General features: G+C 40.5%; 1 protein-coding gene across 1 annotated transcript in view; it reads right to left on the reverse strand.

The window, feature by feature from the left end:
• Window positions 1–7387: 7387 nt before the first annotated feature.
• Window positions 7388–23032, reverse strand: part of LOC132816792 (protein transport protein Sec24B-like) — a 129937-nt gene continuing 114292 nt past the window's right edge. Inside the window, exons 21-24 of the mRNA XM_060826746.1 lie at window positions 12155–12259; window positions 10357–10449; window positions 8870–8973; window positions 7388–8245 (exon numbers count right to left, since the gene is read on the reverse strand). Of these exons, the coding sequence (XP_060682729.1) occupies window positions 8131–8245; window positions 8870–8973; window positions 10357–10449; window positions 12155–12259 (417 nt within the window). The 3' untranslated portion in view covers window positions 7388–8130. The remainder of the gene's footprint in view (window positions 8246–8869; window positions 8974–10356; window positions 10450–12154; window positions 12260–23032) is intronic.

Here is a 23032-nt window from a genome sequence, read left to right on the forward strand (position 1 = left end):
AATACAAATCTGTAAATTCACCCCACAGACTTGAGTGTGTGCGCGTGGGCGCATGTACGTGCATTTGTGAGGAGGGGAAAGAGAGATATAGTGTGTCAGTGTGCGTGCGCAAGTGTGACAGAGTATATGCCTTTGAGAGGGCGTGTGCATGTGTGTGTCTGAGAGAGAGAGAGAATGTATGGGGGTCTGAGAGTGTGATCCTGCGTGTACGCGAGAATGTATAGTGTAGTGTGGTCACCTGTAGTGTGAAATGAACCCAAATCTCCATTGAGGTCATCCTCATGATTACACTTAAGCACTCTTACACACATGTCTATGGGGTGAATTTGCATTTGCAAATTTGTATTTGCAGATACATCCTATTTTGTTCAAAAAGCACATAATCCTTCAGCAGTCAGTCCATATGACATTTTATCAGTTTCTACTTTGGAAACAGAACCAGTCTGACTCAAGGTTGGGATACAGACAAACTCTAACCTCATGCCTGTAATGCATTGATGAGCTGAGATGTCAGTTTTTTTTATTATAAAACCTTAAATTGTCCCAGAATTATGACTTGGAAGTAATTCTGGGATTTACATACCAATCAATCGAAACCTGCAATTCAATTCTAAGTGAATAAAGACTTAACAGCATCTAGGTTTGTTTAATACATCGCATCAGTTGTATGACACTTTAATCCTTTGCTATAAATTTTGTGTCCAATGATCCTGCCTCACTAGCCACCTGATGAAGGAGTAGTGTTCCTAAAGTTTCTACCTCCAAATGAACTTGATGACCTATAACGTGGTGTTACCATCCCTGTCCAACACTGGTACATTGACATCACTGGACAAAGGCTGATGTTGCTCCAAGCAAATACACTTTCCTAGTGTTACTTTCATTCCCACTAGTACTGTGTGAACCGTCTCTACACTCACTATTCCAACCAGGTGTGCTGATCACTCTGAAGAGATAATGGAAATGGTGATTGTCCTTTACAATGGCACTCTCCCTTCAAGGTTTCTGCAGTGGCTTGCAGAAGGTGGAGAAAACCAACAGGAGAATAGGGATAATGGCCATTACAGCAACTAAGTTAATGAAGCAGCAAAACATCATTACCATTAGATAATATCAAGATATCACACAGCCAACAAGCAGCTTTGTGAGAGATCGTATTAACCAGTGCCATTTTGCTATAGATTTGCACATCCTTCAATGCTTTGTGTATTTTCTCACCCCAAGCTCTGCAATACATATTCCCCTCTATTTGAATCATGTCTGAGGTTTACAACTTTGTAGTTTTTAAACATAAAAACTTGTATTACATCAATGCAAAATTATCAAAATAGTTCAATTGGAATAGATTAGATTCCCTACAGTGTGGAAATAGGCCCTTCTGCCCAAGTCCACACCGACCCTCCAAAGAGTAACTCACCCCCCTCTGACTAATGCACCTAACACTATGGACAATTTAGCATAGCCAATTTACCTGACCCGCCTTACTGAAGTCCATATAGATCACATCAACCACTCTGTCCTATCAATCTTCTTTGTTACTTCCTCAAAAAACTCAATTAAGTTTGTGAGACATGATTTCCCATGCACAAAGCCATGTTGACTATCCCTAATCAGTCCTTGCCTTTCCAAATACATTCACATCCTGTCCCTCAGGATTCCCTCCAACAACTTCCCCACCACTGATGTCAGGCTCACTGGTCTATAGTCCCCCGGCTTGTCCTTACCACCCTTCTTAAACAGTGGCACCACGTTAGCCAACCTCTGGTCTTTTGGCACCTCATCTGTGATTATCAATGATACAAATATCTCAGCAAGAGGCCCAGTAATCACTTATCTGGCTTGCCACAGAGTTCTAGGGTACACCTGATCAGGTCCTGGGGATTTATCCATCTTTATCCGTTTCAAGACATCCAGCACTTCCTCCTCTGTAATATGGACATTTTGCAAGATGTCACCCTTTATTTCCCTACAGTCTATATCTTCCATATCCTTTTACACAGTAAATACCGATGTAAAATACTCATTTAGTATCTCCCCCATTTTCTGCGGCTCCACACAAAGGCCACCTTGCTGATCTTTGAGGGGAGGGGATTAGAGTGTGCTGGAAAAGTATAGCAGGTCAGGCAGCAGCCAAGGAGTAGGAAAATTTTCCATGTCCTGATCTTTGAGGGGCCCTACTCTCTCCCTAGTTACCCTTTTATCCTTAATGTATTTGTAAAAACTCTTTGGATTCTCCTTAATTCTACTTGCCAAAGCTACCTCGTGTCCCCTTTTTGCCCTCCTGTTTTCCCTCTTAAGTATACTCCTATGTCCTTTCTACTCTTCTAAGGATTCACAGGATCTATTCTATCTATACCTTACACATGCTTCCTTTTTTTTTCTTAACCAAACCCTCAATTTCTTTAGTAATCCAGCATTCCCTATACCTACCAGCCTTCCCTTTCACCCTGACAGGAATATACTTTCTCTGGATTCGTTATCACATTTCTGAAGGCTTCCCAATTTCCAGCCGTCCCTTTACCTGCAAACATATGCCCCAATCAGCTTTCAAAAGTTCTTGCCTAATACTGTCAAAATTGGCCTTTCTCCAATTTAGAACTTCAACTTTTAGATCTGGCCTATCCTTTTCCATCATCTAATAGAATTATGGTCGCTGGTCCCAAAGTGCTCCTCCACTGACATCTCAGTCACCTGTCCTGCCTTATTTCCCAAGAGTCGGTCAAGTTTTGCACCTTCTCTAGTAGGTACATCCACATACTGAATCAGAAAATGGTCTTGTACACACTTAACAAATTCCTCTCCATCTAAACCCTTAACACTATGGCAATCCCAGTCTATGTTTGAAAAGTTAAAATTCCCTACAAAAACCACCCTATTATTCTTACAGATAGCTGAGATCTCCTTACAAGTTTGTTTATCAATTTCCCTCTGACTATTAGGGGGTCTATAATACAATCCCAATAAGGTGATCATCTCTTTCTTATTTCTCAGTTCCACCCAAATTACTTCCCTGGATGTATTTCTGGGAATATCCTCCCTCAGTACAGCTGTATTGCTATCCCTTATCAAAATTGCCACTCCTCCTCCTCTCTTGCTTCCCTTTCTATCCTTCCTGTAGCATTTGTATCCTGGAACATTCAGCTGCCAGTCCTGCCTATCCCTGAGCCATGTTTCTGTAATTGCTATGATATCCCAGTCCCATGCTCCTAACCATGCCGAGTTCATCTGCCTTCCCTGTTAGGCCCCTTGCATTGGAATAAATGCAGTTTAATTTATTAGTCCTACCTTGTCCCTGCCTGCCCTGACTGTTTGACTCACTTCTGTTCTCAATTGTACCAGTTTCAGATTGATCTCTTTCCTCACTATCTCCCTGGGTCCCACCTCTGCCCCCATCACCACCCCCGCCCCCAACCTTTACTAGTTTAAATTCTCCCGAGCAGGTCTAGCAAATTTCCCTGCCAGTATATTAGTTCCCTTCCAATTTAGGTGCAATTCATCCTTCTAGTACATGTCACGCCCACCCCAAAAGAGATTCCAATGGCACAAAAATGTGAATCCTTCTCCCATACACAGAGATAAAGTAAGTAAGTTTGCAGATGACACAAAATTGGAGGTGTAGTGGACAGCGAAGAAGATTATCTCAGATTACAACAGGATCTGGACCAGATGGGCCAATGGGCCAAGAAGTGGCAGATGGAGTTTAATTTAGATAAATGTGAGGTGCTGCATTTTGAGAAAGCAAATCTTAGCAGGACTTATACACATAATGGTAAGGCCCTAGGGAGTGTTGCTGAACAAAGAGACCTTGAAGTGCAGGTTCATTGCTCCTTGAAAGTGGAGTCTCAGGTAGATAGGATAGTAAAGAAGGCATTTGGTCAGAGTATTGAGTACAGGAGTTGGGAGGTCATATTGCGGCTGTACAGGACATTGGTTAGACCACTGTTGGAATACTGCGTGCAATTCTGGTCTCCTTACTATTGGAAAGATGTTGTGAAACTTGAAAGGGTTCAGAAAAGATTACAAGGATGTTGCCAGGATTGGAGGATTTGAGCTGTAGGGAACAGGCTGGGGCTGTTTTCCCTAGAGCTTCGGAAGCTGAGGGGTGACCTTATAGAGGTTTACAAAATTATGAGGGGATAGGGTAAATTAGGCAAATTCTTTTCCCTGGGGTCGGGGAGTCCAGAACTAGAGGGCATAGGTTTAGGGTGAGAGGGGAAAAATATAAAAGAGACCTAAGGGGCAACTTTTTCACACAGAGGGTGATATGTGTATGGAATGAGCTGCCAGAAGATGTGGTGGAGGCTGTTACAATGCAACATTTAAGAGGCATTTGGATGGGTATATGAATAGAAGGGTTTGGAGGGATATGGGTCGGGTGCTGATTGGGTTGGGATATCTGGTTGGCATGGATGGGTTGGACCGAAGGGTCTGTTTCCATGCTGTACACCTCTAGGACTCTTTGGATTGTGGGGGGAAACCTGAGCACCCGGAGGAAACCCACGCAGACACAGAGACAATGTGCGAACTCCACACAGACATTTGCCTGAGGCTGGAATTGAGCCTGGGTCCCTGGCGTTGTGAGGCAGCAGTGCGAACCATTGAACCACCATGTTGAAAGAGAGAAATATATCAAGCTTCTCATGGCAAGCTTTAGCCATTGAATGCTTGACATTGGAGAAACATTGCCGGCAGTGCTACACCAACAGCTTTAACAAGTGTTCAGTCAGGAGTAGTAAAGTATCATTTAAATTCATGCCAATAAACAAACGTACTCAAGAACCTTAATCAAATAATGCAAGCCCACTGCAGAAAGTAGTGAAATGTTATGCTAAACATAACTAGGATTAAAAAACATGGGATGGAAAGGAAGTAATAGCTTGTGTCTTAAAATAGCTTTGGAAAGCAATATGTAGGATGTATTATAAATATATTAGCGGTAACAACACATTCCAGTAAGTTGTGAAATTGTTTTTGTGGAAATTTACCATAATACAGTCATAGAAAAAGACTGCAATCGTATTTAGGTTGGATGGGACCCTGGTAAGTATTAGAAATTGCTCCCAAGTCCTGTACCACCATCCAGGTTTCCTCCTATCCATTTAAACAGTTGCTCCCTCTCCATCTTCACAGAGACGCTGACCTAGTTCTGGACTCTGCAGTCCTGGCCACTGCTGCCATTGGATTACAGTAGACATCCTGAGTGGAGACTGAAATCTTGAGCAACGGTGCAGTTCTACAGTTTAACTGTAGAGCTAGTGTGATCAGTAGGGTTGCATTCCCTACTTGGGGTGCCGTAATGGAACATTTCTGAGGTTCCTAGCAAGGTAACTTGGTCAAAGGAATATTTTAGGCTGTCCCTGATCTTACATTTTAAGCCGCAGCTGTACACCGACACATTCAATTTATTGAATTCAAACTCCAGCATGTACCAAGGCATTTGATCTCAGGTGCCCAGACCAGTCGCTGGGTCTCTGGTTTACTCGCCCAGTGACAATATCATTATACCACTACCTCTTTATAAATGTCTTATGTTTGTCACATGTAGTATTTCTGGTCTGAATGGCGTTTTTGATTAAAAGTTGGCCTCTAATGAAAAGACAATCGAAGACTCGGGATGGCTGTGACTTCAGGTTTTTGATTTAGGTTGTGAAGGAAACACAAACCAGACAAAATAAAAAAGACTTACAATAATTTCTCTATTGGAGCTCAAGGTTGACTTTAAGGAAAAGTCAATTGCGGCACTGTTCAGTTGATCAAGAAAAGCTAAGTCCATGGAGATCATACTGTCGAAACCAGTAACAGTAAAGCTGCTGGATGCGATTTGGTGTCTCAACTCTTAAAATAAAGCAACTGGCAATTTACCTGAAGAAGAGATAGCTTTGATGGATATTGTAGCTGAATACAATGTTTTTAGCATATAAGACATAAGTAAATCTATGAGAGCGGTCTTTCTTTCATTGGCAACATGAAGTGTGATTTATATCTTCTACTGAGTAGAATTTTCATGTTACTTCATGTTTACTTTGATTTAATTAACAACTAATGGTTATAAAAAGTGCAATCCTGTCTTTTGTCAGAGTCTTTTGGCAAGTTCATTGCTTTTTGTTTATTGATCTCACCAGGATCACGAGTGTGTCAAAATTAAGTCTGCTGGGCATCTCAAAATGGTGGTCAATGCAATTTAGAGAGACACAAAGTCGACTCAGCTGATTCTAAAATGTCTTTTAAAGAATGCAGCTCTAGATAAATACCTAACAACAGCAAACCATTAAAATAACCAGCATCAGAATGTCCCTCGAGAGGAACAAGCAAACACTAGCATCATATAAAAAGGTGGTAGTACAGGAACATATCCAATAGGATATAAAGAACATTGAAGTAATAAAAATTCCATCAATGTTCATAAACTTTATTTGGACCAAATACAAACGCTGGGTTTTGTTTCCATTATCACTCTCAGGTCTCTATCTTGACTACTGGTGTATTTTGTCTCATTATGTTGCCTAATTCTGGACACCTGAAGCTCCATTAATGGACAACCAGCCAGCTCACTCAACACATTACTTCTAATAAAAACTGATTGAGAAGTTAAGCCCTTGAATTTACACCTCTTCTTGTCATTTTGTATTGTTAACTTACACGAAGATTCTCTCTATTCACGGACAGATGAAGTTTGACCACCAGAATTTAGGGTTCAAGTTCATCACAAATCCATTTCATTTTAGACTTACAATACCTACTTGTTACGAACAGTTTAGCTCATAGATGTGAAATAGCTGGAAGATCGTGCACTTTGTTAGCTTTTCTAAAATAATTATAAACATTACATATGGGATAGATGCTGGGCTTGATATTTTGAATGTTTTAGGTAGCAGGAAACACCAGAAGTTAAAGTTTGCTGAGGTTCAGGAATTTATTTATTACTAAAGCTGTGTTGTAAGCCACCTCCTCTGCCACCTGGATATCCTGAATATTTAGTCGGCTACAGAGCTGTTGAACACATTTTTGTTTTCTCTAGATTTTAACCAGGCACAGTAAGGAGGTTATGAAGCCATGCAATTAAAATGGCCTATTCATTACATAAGCCCTAGTCAGACAAGTTTTGTTTGAAAGATAAACAAGTATACACAGATGCACCACCAATAAAACAAAATTAAAAATCCGGCAGAGCTCTTTTAATCAATAGCTAGTCAGAAATTAATTGCATGAAAATATGCAAAACAGAATTACAATGAGATATAATGAGTGTTTTTTTTTAAACAATTATAGTCTTTGCCAGTTAAACTGGAAGATGGCACAGAATACCTGCATTTAAATCCTTGCTAGCCTCAAGTGGCCTGAGTGAGGCAGGAGGAATTTGATCACAAAAACATTCAACGCTGTTGCATACAGTTTATTCTTTCATTTTTAATAGAACCTAAAGTTAGAATGATACTTTATTTGTACATTACTTACAAAGTTAGTTAAACTTTCTATGTACACACTGAATTTTATAATGTGCATCTCTAAACCACATTCAACAGCCCTGCAATGACCTTTGCTTTTACTTTAATACAGACTGTATTTGCTAACAATTCAATACAAATTCCTACCTGCATAAGCGTGTACAGTCATCACCTCTCTACCCAAAACCAGTGAAAAATCAACATGTACACTGATACATGACACACAGGAAAATTAATTAGATCAAAAAGTTTTAACAAAATAGTGAATAACCCGGGCTTATACATGGTAATAAATAAATCCATTCTATTTGTATTCAGTAACAAGGCCTCTAAGCTCCTGCTCTATCTAGAATAAAACAATCAGGCCCATTCTTTAATGCCATTATTAGCATTCTATCAGTACACTGGCATTTTTATTTCACTGTATTTTAGAGCAGAAAAATATACATTACAGCATAGTAACTTCAGGAATTTATTCTGCAGGGTTGCAAATTTTTCTAACCAGCTTTTCATATTCCTACCAGTGTAAAACCGTTGTTAGGACTGAAACATTGTTGACGATATCCATGTTGTACCTCATCAGAAATCCATCCTCCAAGATAAATGCACATTTGCTTCTGACGACCGTGCTGCCTCAACTCTCCCTTCAAACCGATCAAGTCCAATGCACAAACTATAATTGCTGTTATTTGGAGATCTGCTGCTGAATGTGGAGAAGGAATTCATAATATGACAACGCAGATTCGGTTCTGTCCTCCACTAACTTCTGATAAAAGTTCACTTTCATTGGGCCATCATCACTGTTGAGATTGAAAAACAGCATGAGACAAAACGGATGATAAAATTATCACAACTTGTTTAGCAACTGAAAACAAAGTTCATTTTTTCACAATTTTATAACAGTGCTTCAGTTGTGTTTTCTAAGAAACGTTTTATCATCTGAAAGAATTACAGGCAATGTTGTAAGTTACATGAAACATTACTTTAGTCCTGAAACCTGTAACATGAGCTGGAATTACAGCTTCAGTGAAACTTAAATCAAATTCATAAACTACATTAAGTAAAACTTATTGCAGCTTATAATAAGGTAAATCAAGACCTCACAAAGAGATCGCAATGGAGCTGACCAACGGCAAACAATTTTCTAAATTGTACATTTCATGGCTCGAACAAACTTTGCTAAGCAGGAAAATGAAAAAAATATTTAGGAGTATTCACTGCTCTGAAGTATGGATAAGTGTAGGACACCAGATTAATTTCAGAGACAGCCAGATGCTGTAGTACAGAAATAACAGTCATGTCATTTTGGAAGAAGAATTGGCATAAGGACTTTCTCAATCTGATCTAACCCTATGAAGCATGTGAACTTGTTTTGGACAGTTACAAAAGAAGGCCTTTAAATGAAAATAATAGCAAGTACTTACTTCACAACGTAAATAATCGATAAGAATGGTCTGTTGTCTCGAAGCCAAGAAATAAAATTATTTGTTCTTTGAGATAAGGTTGTATTTAATTCGGGTAGGTGAGTCTTTTTTCCACCAAATTAAGGAAGAGTGTTATGGTTATGAAAGAAAGAAAACAAGAAAAAAAAAGTTAATCCATAGAAATTTCATATACAATGAATCACTTTTGAGGCATAGGTACTATTGTAATACATATAGGAAATACTGCAGTCAATTCAAAAAGTCAGCAAGGTCCCAATAGCAGAAAGTGATCACAACAACTATTTTACATGTCTATTGAGGGATAAATATGAGCAAGGAGCCTGAAGAGAACTCCCTTGCTTTTCTTTAACATCCAGTTGAGAGGCCAAATGGGGCTCTTGTTTAATCTCCAACAGTGTAGTACTTCCTCAACACTGCAACAAAGTGCCAGCCTACACTTAACATTCAAGTCACCAGAGCATTATTAATTCTTTGACCTTCTGACTCAGAGTTATTACCCCTGAACCACAACTAACACCAAGTATATAATGAGAATGGTTCTAGTTTTGAATTTGAGAGTGACGAAACCAGAAGTTCCAGTTCTGTGTGTGGGTGTGGGTGGGATGCTCTTCAGAGGGTCAGTGTGGACTCAGCAGGTTGAATGGCCTGCTTCCTGAACTGTAGGGATTCTATGATTACTTTTTGAGCTCTCTCAGCTTTGTCACATTGATAATCTATGAGAGATATATTCAACATTATATTTAAACTACCAAAAACATTTTGTTAAAGCATGTGATGACATTTTTGTCATTAACATTACAATCTTAGGTATATCATTGAGAGCAGAAATAACAGCAGAGGGCCAATTGCTTTCTTTCTGAAGGAGATGTTGCTGAAACCACACAATCACACCACCTTGTGGTCAGCTTAGTAATTTCATTTTCTTCTGTTGCACAGAAGAAAATGAAACCACTAGAGGATGAAAACTAAAAAAAATCATAAATTTAAACTTTGAGTAAATGTAATACAAGTGAGAGCTGTACTGACACCATTGACTGCTGCATTTTAAAACACTTCATGAATATAGCAACTAACTTCCAGATATATATAATCCAAAGCAATGAGAAGGTGGCACAGTGGCTAGCACTGCTGCCTCGCAGCGCCAGGGACTTGGATTCGAATCCAGCCTCAGGTGACTGCCTGCGTGGAGTTTGCACATTCGCACTGTGTCTGCATGGGTTTCCTCCGGGTGCTCCGGTTTTCTCCCACAGTCCAAAGATGTGCAGGTTAGATGAATTGGCCATGCTAAATTGCCCGTAGTGATAGGTGTATTAGTAGTGAGTAGGGGAATGGGTGGGTGGGTTACTCTGCAGAAGGTCGGTGTGGACTTGTTGGACCAAAGGGCCTGTTTCCACACTGTAGCAAATCTAATCTAATCTAAACAATTAGAGTAATGGATTTATTTTATTGTCTAGAATTGAACTTACCATATTTTGTGGAATAGAAGCATAGTTAGGGAATCCAAGCACTTCACTAATATAATTGTTGCTGCAGCTTTTACCAACCCAGAGGTACATCACCTACAAACAAATTAACACCCATTCATTATTGCTACCTTCACACGACCTGTAAACCTAAATACACAAACCAATGGAAAACATAAGTACCTGGAGCATAAAACATGATAAATTTTTATGTAAACATTATTTGCTCCTGTGTTATATCACCTCTGAACATCAATTGCACCTGCTGGTGTTTGAAAAGCATCTGTTAGCAGCAAAACCCAAGACTTAACCTGAAGTAAGTTTGTGACATTATCATTTATTCAAAGATTATGGAAAATTGACTAGTAAAACCAGGATTATTTCTTATTTATTCAACTTCAAATTTCTGTATTGTTTAAAACTACTCGAAGGCTCAAATTACATGGATTCCTATTTCCTGAGGTGAAATCTTAATGCTGCTAAAGATGACTCAGTGACCTCCCCAGCTGACACCGTACCACACACTACATCCTAGCTTGTGTACTTATGGTTTAAATGCAGCTGTCAAATTGGCTGCCCAGAATATCTACATTTCAGAATATAGCAGCTGTGAAAAAGGGGGCTTCGATTGCCTCCCTCTGATCATTCAGCACTACAAAGAACGGATAGAGTCGAGAGCGTGGTGCTGGAAAAACACAGCAGGTCAGGCAGCATCAGAGGAGCAGGAAAGTCGACGTTTCGGGCAAAAGCCCTTTCCTGATGAAGGGCAATTGTCTGAAACATCAATTCTCCTGCTCCTCAGATGCTGCCTGACCTGCTGTGCTTTTCCAGCACCATGCTCTCGACTCTAATCTCTAGAATCTGTAGTCCTCACTTTCGCCTAGATTGGAAATAAGACTCCATATTTTTGATTGGAACCTCCTCTCAGAATTGTAAAATCCCCTCTTTTGTGAAAAAGCCTAGAGTGGCAGATTGCCATTCCTCAGAAAATCCAACCTCCATACCTGGATGTTAAATTCTGAATAAGATTGCTATTTAGTATTACACAGCAACACGTTAACTGCAATAGATCGAATATATAGACTGAATAAAGAACCCACAAGCAACATATCAGTTCAAAGCTCGCCAGCATCTCCTCATTCAGTTGTGAATGGTGGTACAAAATCAAATACAGACTCCACAAATGATCCTCAATGGGGGTATATGAGAACTAATGTACAGAAGACAAGGCTGAAACATTTGAAGTGATTTTTAGTCAGAGGTATTGAATAGATAATCCACTTGGGCCTCCTCCTGAGGTTCTCAATGTATTTCTAGCCTTCAGTCAATTTGATTCACCTTCCATGATGAGAAGAAACTGTTGAGTGTACTGGATACAACAAAGGCTCTAGGGCTCGACAATAACCCAGCAGTAGCACTAAAGACTTGTGCTCCAGGAGTAGCTGCATTGCAAACCAATTTGCTTCAAATCTGCTACAACAATGTGGAAAATTGCCCATGAAGGTCTTGGTCATAAAACAAAAACAGGATAAATCAATTATTCAAGGAAATGTACCTAATATTCATGATGGATAGTTACCCTTACTGATTGATCAATTATCCATAGTGAAATAATAGGCTTTGAACACAGAGCTGGATATATATGCGACCAAAATCTACAAAGTGTTAGAATACCAAAGAGAAACAAGATTCTTCTCACTCCATTATGCGAAGGACAAACATCACAAAGTTTTCAGAAAATACACCCACTACACAAGAACCATACTCAGACTTAGAACTTTCAAATGAAAAAGCTACTTACAGAACCACAGTCCATCAAGAAAGCACCTTCTTTTGACAGTTTCTCTATAGAAAGGTGCAGAATAGGAGGCTGAGGAATAGTTTTGTCACCGACAACGATGGAACCCTTCCAGAAACACAAAGTAATTTTAAAGAAAATTCATTATTCATCAGTAAAACCGAAGAAAATCGCTACTCTAAATTCAAATAAATCCCGGCCATCAACCTCTAACAGTATAATAATTGAGTCCATTTGCCGAAAGCACACATCATCTTTTAGGTTTACTGCAGAGTTTTCAAACAGACTATGGTGTTGATATATAAACTGAAGAAGCAATAAATGGGTCGCGTAAGTACATTGCCCACACGGAATCACAAAATGTTATATTTTCTAACAGTTGAATCCTGGACAAGTATAATTTCCCTTTTTTAGGCCCTGATTTGCAATATCTAAATATTAAATTTCACAATTAAATTAAAAACACTGCAACACAAACCAAATTTCATGAATACATGTCTTGATTAAATTTATTTTAATATTATAAAAGTATGAGGGGGTATGGAGAGAAATTTATAATGACATCCATAGATAAAACTGTACAACACACAGACCTAGCAGAAATGACCAAGTTTGACAATAAAATAAAGTTGGAGTTTGATTCACAACCGCATGTGACTCAAATCATATAAAATTTATATTAGGTAGAAAAAGAACAATTAATCTTCCTTTGTATAAAAATAAAAGTGGGAGATATATATTAACAATAACCTGTATTGATATAATGACTATCATGGTAAAATATCCAGAAATGGTTTGTAAGTTTTAGTCAAACAGATTGACTAAAGAAACATAAAGGGATATTAGAAAAGATCATTCAAAGCTTGGTCAAAGAGATAGGTTTTGAGAGGAAAGGCTTGGGGAGGGTAGACCAGAACTGGGAAAGCTGGAATCAAGGCCATTAATGGAATAGCAATTGTGAATTGGAGCAGTGTGGCCATCTCAGAGTCTTAGGAAAGAACAGGACTGCAAACATAGAGAATGTGCAGGTCACAACGACATTTACAAAGAACAATAAGGCCTAAAATTTTGTTTCACTGGGTGCTGGCATAGGTCATTGAACAGAGATCTGATGGGTGAACAGGATTTACTGCAAGTTAGGAAAAAGTCTGCAGAACTTCGACAGACCTTATGTTTACAGAGAGGATAATATTGGAGGTTGGTCGCCATTGTGTTTCATTTGGCAAGTCGAGCAAAGACGTAACGTGAGTGTTTTAGCAGATGAACTGATGCAGGGTTGGGTTGGCATGATGGTTGGAAGGTGGAGAGGATTTAGTGATGGTGAAGATCATATGTGATACCAAGGCTGCAAACCAGGCAGTTGCCAGGGAGAGGGAGGAAGTCAGTGATTAGGAATGAGATTTTTGGCAGGGATTGAAGACCAATGTTGTAATCTTTCAAATATTTATGATTGGAGGGAACTTCTGCTGCTAAGTAATATCCCCTCCAGTGTCTCTACAAGTCAAGAGAGGTGGTGGAGGGGTAAAGCTGGATGTCACTGCTGGATATGTTGAAACTGACATGCTTTCAAATGAAGTCATCAAGGTGCTGTAATCAAATGGATAATGGGCAAGAAACAAGGATAGATCTTTAGGGAACATGAGGGATAACATTGCAGAATTGAGCAGAGAAACTATTCCAAGAACAAAACCACAGTGAAGAGGAGTTAAAGAAGGATGGAGTGCTTAACTGTGTCAAAAGGCAGATTGAGAAGGATGAGGAGGTAAGGTTCACCTTTGCTACAGTCACAAAGAATTTCATTTCTAAACTTTGATAACAATTGGCTTGATTCTGGTCCTGTGATCATCTAATTGTGAGGCACATCCTCAACTCTGACTCCCTTAAGTAGGCAATCCATCAGGACAGACCTTCTCACAATGAGGCAGTCCCTCAGGACTGACTCTCTGAATACAAGGCACTGCCTCAGACCGACACTATGGCTGTCAGCTACTGCCTTTTGGTCAGAGTCTCAATACTGAAGCAGGGCCTTATTGTCAGAGGTTCACAACGGATGGGACTTGGGGAAGATGAGCAGTTTGGAGAGAACAATCGTTAGACATGTGATGGTCGTTTGCAAGAATGGCAGGTGGAGAGAGGAAGAGAAATCATTGGTTGATTGTTAGGGAACGGGTAAACACAGCAAACATGAAGCACAGAACACCAGTATCTGTGAAGATATAGCAAGGAGGCCAGGAAGGGAAGGTGCATGGTTAGCAGTTGAAAGGGATTAGGGTTCACTGAGCAGATGGTTCTCAGAGAGAGCATGAGGGGAGATACAACAGAAACTGGAGAAACCCTAATGTTCAGGATCTTATTTGGAGAGGGAGGTGGAGAATGAAGGTTACAGGAAATATTGGCAAGTGGCAAGGGGGAGGGAAGTGGTGATGAGGTGACTGCAGTTTTAGTGACAAAGAAATCCATTGCTGTTGTTGGAGGTAATGTCGGAAGTTAGGGAAGTGGAGTTTAACAAAAGAAGTCGGGCATTATTGTTGCATTTCAGTGTGGTCCCTGGAGCAGATTTAGGAAATGATGACAGGGCCTGATACTGTATTAGGAGGTACAAATAATTCTGGTAGTGGTTTGCATCTACTACACTTCAAGAAACTGAGATGAGGATCTTACTGGGGAATGGCTAAGGCGGGAATGAGTAATGGTTTCAATAAGCAGTATGGAATCAGAGGTGAAATTGAGAGTATGGTTAAGCAGATTAGCAGCTGTAGAAATAAGGGAAGACAGCAAGAATTTGAAGTGCAGTTGTAAGCGAACTGGGAGCTTTTTTTGTTAAAACATCTCGGGGGCGGGGGGGGGGAATCCAAGATGGCGGCGACCCAGCAAGTCTGAGTCTATAGTGCTCTTCCCAAGACTTGGGTAAAGTGGGTCACCCACCCGCACCACACTCACCAAATCATTCGTAATAACTGTTAACTTTACATAGAGATCCACGATGGCGGCGACTCAGCAAGTCTGAGTCTACAGAGCCCTTCCCAAAACCTGGGTAAAGTGGGTTTCCTGCCCCCACCACACTTGCCAAACCACCCAAAAAATTTCTTTAATCTTAATTAGCTGCTGAATATTATATTTAAATAGTCTAATACTGAGTGGATAATGAGTAAATCAAAGGGACCCCGCAGCTCTCAGAAAACAAAGACCCCTCCCCCACCCTCCTCTCTTCCGGCTGCAGCTGATGTAAAAACAGGCCTTGTAGAGATGATTGCCAGATTGGAATCGACACTCGTCAATTTCATCGCAGAATCCCGACAGAGATGGAATGCATTAGAAGAAAAGCTGCAGAAACAGAATCAAACCATGGAGGAGCTGCAGGGCCGAGTGGAGGGGGCGGAACTAAAGGCCACGACCTCCGAGGCTGCAGCTCAAACAGCTGCAGAACAGGTGCGAGCTCTGGAGCAGAGAGTCCGGGCCTTTGAAATTTACATCGATGATATTGACAACAGAAATCGGAGAAAAAATATTCGGTTGCTGGGCCTTCAAGAACAAGAAGGGAAAGAACAGTTAGTAGTATTTCTGGAGCGATGGCTGCCCCAGCTTTTAAACCTGGGGGCTGAAACTGACCGGGTAAGGGTGGAGTGGGCCTACCGGGTCGCAGCACGCGGATCTGGCCCAAACCAGCGCCCACGCCCGGTCCTGTTCCGGCTGCAGAGTTATAGGGAGAGGCAGATACTCCTGGATGCCTCCAGAAAGCTTGGAAAGGATCCTAAAGCTATGATTCATGAAGGATCCAAGATTATGTTATTTCAGGACTTCTCCCCGGCTTTGGCACGAAGAAGGAAGGCGTTTGATGAGGTGAAGAAATGTTTAAGGGACTTAGATATTCAATACACCTTACGCTACCCAGCGACGTTATGCTTTACCCACGAAGGATCCGAGTATAATTTTAGATCATCGGAAGAGGCTAAGAAACTTTTAGACTCAGTTAAATAAATCGTAAGAGACAATTTATGTTGGCTTGCCTCTCCCACACTCCGTGGGGAGAAATGGATACTTTATTCTACTTTACTTTTGCCTCTGGGAGCGGGGTTGTCTTCCTTGCTATGTTATTATACTTAACTGTAATCTGTTGGAGTTGTAATTTTATAGTTATGTGTGTTTGTACGTGGCATTGATGCTATTAGATATACTCAGGTATGAGTGGGGAGGGGTGGGGGTGCGGCGCTCACTGTTAACTCTAGCTCGGTATTATATCTAAATCCTATTAAGGAGCGCCCGGGTCGAGGGTGGGACACTGTTTGGGAGAGGATATGGTGGAACGTTGGAAAGGTAGTAAGGCCCCCTGAGAACAAGGGGGAAGATCTCCATTCAAACATGTTTAATTTTTTTTTGTTCTTATTGTTTGGAAATAGCTTCCTTTTTATCATACTGTTATGAGTGTATTAGAGAACATTTTCTCTTATTTGAAGGATGTAAGCGACTCAACTATACACTCTGGATGATTGTGGATTAGTTGAATTTTGATGATTATATATTTAAGATCTATTTTTATATTAATGTTTGTGCTTGAAAATTCTGCTTATTTTTGTAAATTTGTTAAAATGTTAAATTCCCAATAAAAATATCTATAAAAAAAAACTTTAAATAGTTGCTTAGTATTACATTTAAATAGTCTAATATTTAGTGAAAAATGACCAAAGGGAAGGGAGCCCGCAGCTCTCAACAGCAGGACCCCCTCCCCCACCCTCTCCCTCTCCAGCTGCAGCAGAGGCGTCCACAGCCGCCCCGGGGGACTTACCGATGGTAACAAGCCTTGTGGAGATGATCACCAAGCTGGACGCGAAGATCGATGCATTTATCAAGGAGTCCCGAAATCGATGGGAATCACTCTCGGCCGCGCTGCAGAAGCACGGCCGAGACATCCAGGAACTCGAGCGCCGAGTCGGAGGGGCGGAGTTAAAGGCCGCGACCTCCGAGACTGCAGCTCTATCGGCCGCGGATCAGGTCTGGACTCTCGAACAGCGAGTCCGGACCTTAGAAAATCATACTGACGACCTCGATAATCGAGGTCACCGAATGGGAAGAGGAAGGCCAGCTTACAGCATTTCTGGAGCAGTGGCTGTCACAGCTTTTAAATCTGCATGCTGGATCAGGCCAGGTAAGGGTGGAATGGGCCTACCGGGTCGCAATATGTGGGCCCGGCTCAAACCAGCGCCCACGCCCGGTCCTGTTCCAGCTGCAGAGCTATAGGGAGAGGCAGATGCTCCTAGAAGCCTCAAGAAATCTTGGAAAAGATCCCCAAGCCATGATCTATAAAGGATCCAAGATAATGCTATTCCAGGACTTTTCCCCAGCTCTGGTACGAAAGAGGAAGGCATTCGATGAGGTGAAGAAGCGTTTAAGGGACTTAAATATTCAGTACTCCTTACGCTATCCAGCGACGCTACGCTTTAACCACGAAGGATCCATATATAACTTCGGATCACCAGAGAAGGCTAAGGAATTCTTGGACACTCTTAGATAAACTGTAAGAGATAGTGGATGTTGGTTTGCCTTTCCCCCCACTTTGGTCTATATCGCCACCGCCCCCCCCCCACCTTTTTTGTCTCTCTTTTTTCTTACCTTATTGTTTAATATTATCATGGGGGGCGGGGAGAGGGATTTGATTCCCCCCCCCACTTGGGGTTGTTTTCTTTTATTACTTTATGTATATATGTGGGTGTGTATGTATGTATATATATGTTGGGGCGTTTGGTTAATGTTGGTGGGGGGAGGTGGTTACCTTATTCTATTTTACCTCTGTCTTTAGGAGCGGGGTTGTTTTTCGCCAGTTATTTTGTATTATTATATTTAATTATTACTTGTTGAGATTGTAATTTTATAGTTATATATTTATATATGGTATTAACATTCCCAAATATATCCAGGTATTGGTGTGAGCGGGGGTAGGGTGCTCACTGTTAACTCTAGCTTTATATTATATTTGAATTCTCCTCATTTTATTGAGGAGCACCTGGGTCAAGGGTGGGGCACTGGTTGGGAGAAGATAAGATGGACTTTTGGAGAGGAAGTGACGCTCCCTGGGAACAAGGGGGAAAATCTCCACTTAGGTACGTTTTATATTTTTTTATTTAGAAATAGTTTTTTATTATACTGTTGTGAGTGTATTAGAGAGCCTTTATTTTTGTAAATTTTATATGCTCTATCCTCGGGATGTTCCAGATAGGGTTTCCCCTCCCGAGGGGTCTCGGATTTGCCCAGATGATTATGGTTGATCAGTCGGTTAAATGGTGCACCTGGAATGTCAAGGGGAGTAATTCGCCAGTCAAAAGGAAGAAAATATTATCAAATCTTAAGAATGAAAGAGTTGATATAGCTCTCCTACAGGAGACACACCTGTCGGATAAAGAACACTTAAAATTACGACAGGGTGGATTTGATCAGACCTTTTTTTCTTCTTTTAGCTCAAAAAGCAGGAGAGTTGTTATTCTTGTTCGGAAGAATTTTCCTTTCAAAATCCTAAATCAGATAAAAGACGAATCTGGACGATATATTTTGATTAAAGCCCTCATAAATGGAGAGGAATATGGGATTTTAAATTTGCACTGCCCCCTGGCACACCCCTTTAAATTTATAACGGAAGCTTTTTCAAAATTGATGGCCTTTGGTGCCCGTCATACAATTATAGGGGGAGATTTTAATTGTATTATGGATCCGGAAATAGATAGGATTCCCAAGAGTGCTGCTGGAGTATCTCCCAGATCTAGACAACTGGTGGATCTGATTAAAGAATTAGGATTGGTAGATGTATGGAGATGTCTTCATCCACAGGGCAGAGATTTTTCTTTCTACTCTAATCCACATAAAGGTCATACTAGAATTGATATGTTTTTAGCCCCCTCGATTTTTTTAAATTCCATATCATCTTGTAAAATAGGTACTATAGCAATTTCCGACCACGCTGCTGTATATATGGAAACTAAGGCGAGGAACAATGGGACATCCGCTCGGCATTGGCGTATGGACCCCTTCCTGATAAAAGATAGTAAATTTGTAAAGTACTTCTCCCAAGAATTTAAAACTTTCTTAGAAATTAATTCAGGTACGGCTAGCAACCCATCAATGATGTGGGAGACCATCAAAACTTATGCACGAGGTTTGATCATCTCCTACTCAGCGACCCAGAAAAAATTGAAGGGAGAACAACAGCGCCTGCTCGAAGCTCGCTTAAAAGCAACTGAAACAGCATACGCTGATAGACCTTCTATTATAAAATTGCAAAGGATTACGGCTCTTAGGACAGCTCTAAACACTACGCTTACTCAAACGGCTGAGAGGGAAATATTATTTGCAAAACAAAGGTTATATGAATATGGCGACAAACCGGGTTGATACTTAGCATTTCTTGCAAAGAAAAAGAAAGCCCCTCAGACTATTACGTCTATCAAGGAAAGTACAGGTACTTTGACTCATGATCATAAAAAGATTAATGTGATCTTTAGAGAATTTTATTCTGAGTTATATAAATCGCAGGATTGTGAAGATAGGACTAGGAGGATGCAGTCATTTTTAAAAAATTTGACCTTTCCGGGCCTAACTCCGGAACAGGTATCGGTCCTAAATGCTCCTCTAACAGTCCAAGAAATACTTGATGCAATTAGGCAACTCCAGAGCGGAAAGGCACCGGGCCCAGATGGTTTTCAAGCTGAATTCTATAAAGAATTTACAGAAATATTGGCTGATCCACTATGGACATGTATAACTATGCATATAGTCAGGGCTGTCTCCTGCCTTCGCTGAAAGAGGCAAATATCTCTCTTATCCTTAAAAAAGGAAAAGATCCGAAGACTGTACATCATATAGACCAATATCCTTGCTAAATGTAGATTTTAAAATCCTCTCTAAAATGTTAGCACTGAGACTAGAAAGGGTACTGCCACATATTATAAAGGAGGATCAGACGGGATTTATTAAGGGCCGTAGATCATCCAATAATATTAGAAGGGTTTTGAATATGATTCAAGCCTGTCATCAGGGAAAGATACCAGGAGTAGTAGTTTCACTAGACACGGAAAAGGCATTCGACAGGGTTGAATGGTCATATTTGTTTTACACATTGGAAAGGTTTGGCACTGGACAGGTGTTCACCAAATGGGTCTCAACATTGTATAGTGATCCCAAAGCAGTTGTGGTTACCAATGGATTAGGTTCGGATAGCTTCAGTGTGGGTAGGGGCTGCCGTCAAGGATGTCCTCTCTCGCCATTGTTATTTACGCTAATAATTGAACCACTGGCAGAAGCTATACAGACTGATCCTAATATAACGGCCCCGAGGATTGGTACAGGTAAACATAAAATTACCCTTTATGCAGATGATGTCCTTTTATTCCTCAGTAATCCTCTGTTGTCCGTACCTCGTCTAATCCAAGTTATTAATACATTTAGTGCATTCTCAGGCTATAAAATTAATTTTTCAAAATCGGAGGCTATGCCAATGGGTGGCCTGGCTATGACACCCCACTTAGTGGACGGATCCCTTTTTCCCTTTTGTTGGTCCCTGGAGGGTTTCTTATATTTAGGCATTTTTATTACTCCATTATTTGGTCAGTTGTATAAGGCTAATTTTGTGCAATTACTGGAAAGGATAAGGCAGGACCCCCAGCGATGGGGAGACCTTCCAATTTCCTGGTTGGGTAGAATAGCAATAATTAAAATGAATGTTCTGCCCCGTCTCCTGTATCCTATGAGAATGCTCCCGGTGATGCTGCCGAGGATGGCTCTACGTAAATTATATGGCTAGCTGGGTTCCTTTATTTGGAATCATAGACGGCCCCTCATTAAGCTGAAGAAGCTACAGCTTCCACAGGCAAGGGGAGGACTGGACTTCCCAGATTTTAGGAAATATCAGTTAAGTTCCCTGTTAAGTTACATAGCTGATTGGGTCTTGTCTGATCCACAATCAATCTGGCTGGACATCGAAGCCTCTCAAGTAAAATACCCACTTATTAACCTCTTATTTTCAGACAAGAGGAAAATCACTACAGATCACTGTAAAAACCCCATAATACTAAACACAATTAAGGCTTGGAATATAATGCAGCAAAATGAGGGTAATTTACATAAAACATCCCCCTATGCACCGATAGTAGGAGCATGGGGATTCCAACCAGGGTTTACAGATGCCACTTTTAAACTCTGGAGATCCAGGGGTATCTCATGTTTAGGGGACCTATTTAAAGATGGGGTCCTGATGTCTTTTGAACAGCTGCATCAGAAATTCGGATTACCTAATGGAGACCTCTTTCGATACTTCCAAATTCGAGATTATATACAGAGGAAGACTTTATAAATCAGATAGAGAATGTAATGTCCTACGACCAGTGGGGGTATCCTCCGTCAGCACTATTTATCATTTACTACATGAAGTAGTATCGGGAGATATGGACAATCTGCTTAAAACATGGGATCAGGATTTGGGACTAGAAATATCTATAGAAATGTGGAATGATATTTGGGAAAATGCTAGAAGAATTACTATCTGTAACAGAACCCAGGCTATACAGCTGAAGTTACTTCATAGGGCCCATATAGCACCGGCTCGATTGGCAAAATTTAAGGCAGGAGCATCTCCAATGTGTCCCAAATGCAAAATAGAGGTGGGCACTCTTATACATTGTCTATGGACTTGTCATAAGATCCGTAAATATTGGACTAAAGTAGCAAGTACCTTGACAGAAATTTTAGGAACGGAAATTAGAGTGGACCCTATACCTCTCCTTTTGGGCTTTTCGAACTTTCCCTCCCTGGATATGCACGGGAAGAGACTATTTTCTATTCTCTCTTTTTGTGCAAGGAAAAATATTTTGGTGAACTGGGTGGCTGAGGGCCCCCCTGGACTTTCAAATTGGCACAGATTAATTATGGAATGTATTCCCCTTGACTTCCTTACAAATATGGTGCACCCCCGAAAGACTGAATTATTTTATAAAATATGGCAGCCCTTCTTGAATTACATAAATGCAGATATTTCGGCCATCCTAACAAGGGCTTTTATTTAATGGAGATTACAAACCTGGCTGCTCTGGGGCCCCTTAGGAGAGGAATCCCGCACGAATATGGGTTTTATTACATTTGATGTTAATACATTCCGAGCATGTAAGAGACTTAAGTATACACTCTGGTTAGTTGTAGGTTAGATTAGTAGAAAGTTGAGTTTTGTTTTTTTTCTATTTCGGTATTTTTTTTCTTTTTTTTCCTTTGTTAAATTTTGACTATTGTATATTTGATTTAATTGTATATCAATGTTTGTATTTGAGAGTCTTGTTTATTTTTGTAAACTTGTAAAAATGTTAAATTTCTAATAAAAATATCTTTAAAAAAAACATCTCGGGGTGTCATTGAAGGAAGTAGGTTTGGGAGGACAACAAAGTAAATTTAGCGGACAGCAATGAACTGTACTGTAAGTATCAAAAGCAAATGATCACAACTAGCCTAAACTGTGATTTACACAAGGGAATCGTGAGGCCACGTGAGGTAGTCAGGTAGAGGGAGTAAGCATGACTACGACAGGGGAAATATATTCGAGCGGATACAGGGCAATGAACTGAGAGAACAGTGGGAGAGAGAAAGAGAAAATGATGAGTTGAGATGGTGGCTTAAATCACAGAGGATGAGAAGTCTCTCAATAAAGAGAATCAGAGAGAAAAGCAGTGAAGATATCCAAGCGAGAAATTCTTTAATGGGCAACAGACAGTGGGGTTTTAAATGAGAGATTAGATAGGCAAACAAGGCAAGATCTTCAATGTAGGAGAAATACTAAAGGAATATGGTAAAAGATCAAAGTGAGCCTTGGTGATAAGCAGTCACACCACTACGATGGATAAGCCAGAATAAGTG

Source organism: Hemiscyllium ocellatum, chromosome 1, assembly GCF_020745735.1.
Source record: "Hemiscyllium ocellatum isolate sHemOce1 chromosome 1, sHemOce1.pat.X.cur, whole genome shotgun sequence".
Lineage (NCBI taxonomy): Eukaryota > Metazoa > Chordata > Chondrichthyes > Orectolobiformes > Hemiscylliidae > Hemiscyllium > Hemiscyllium ocellatum.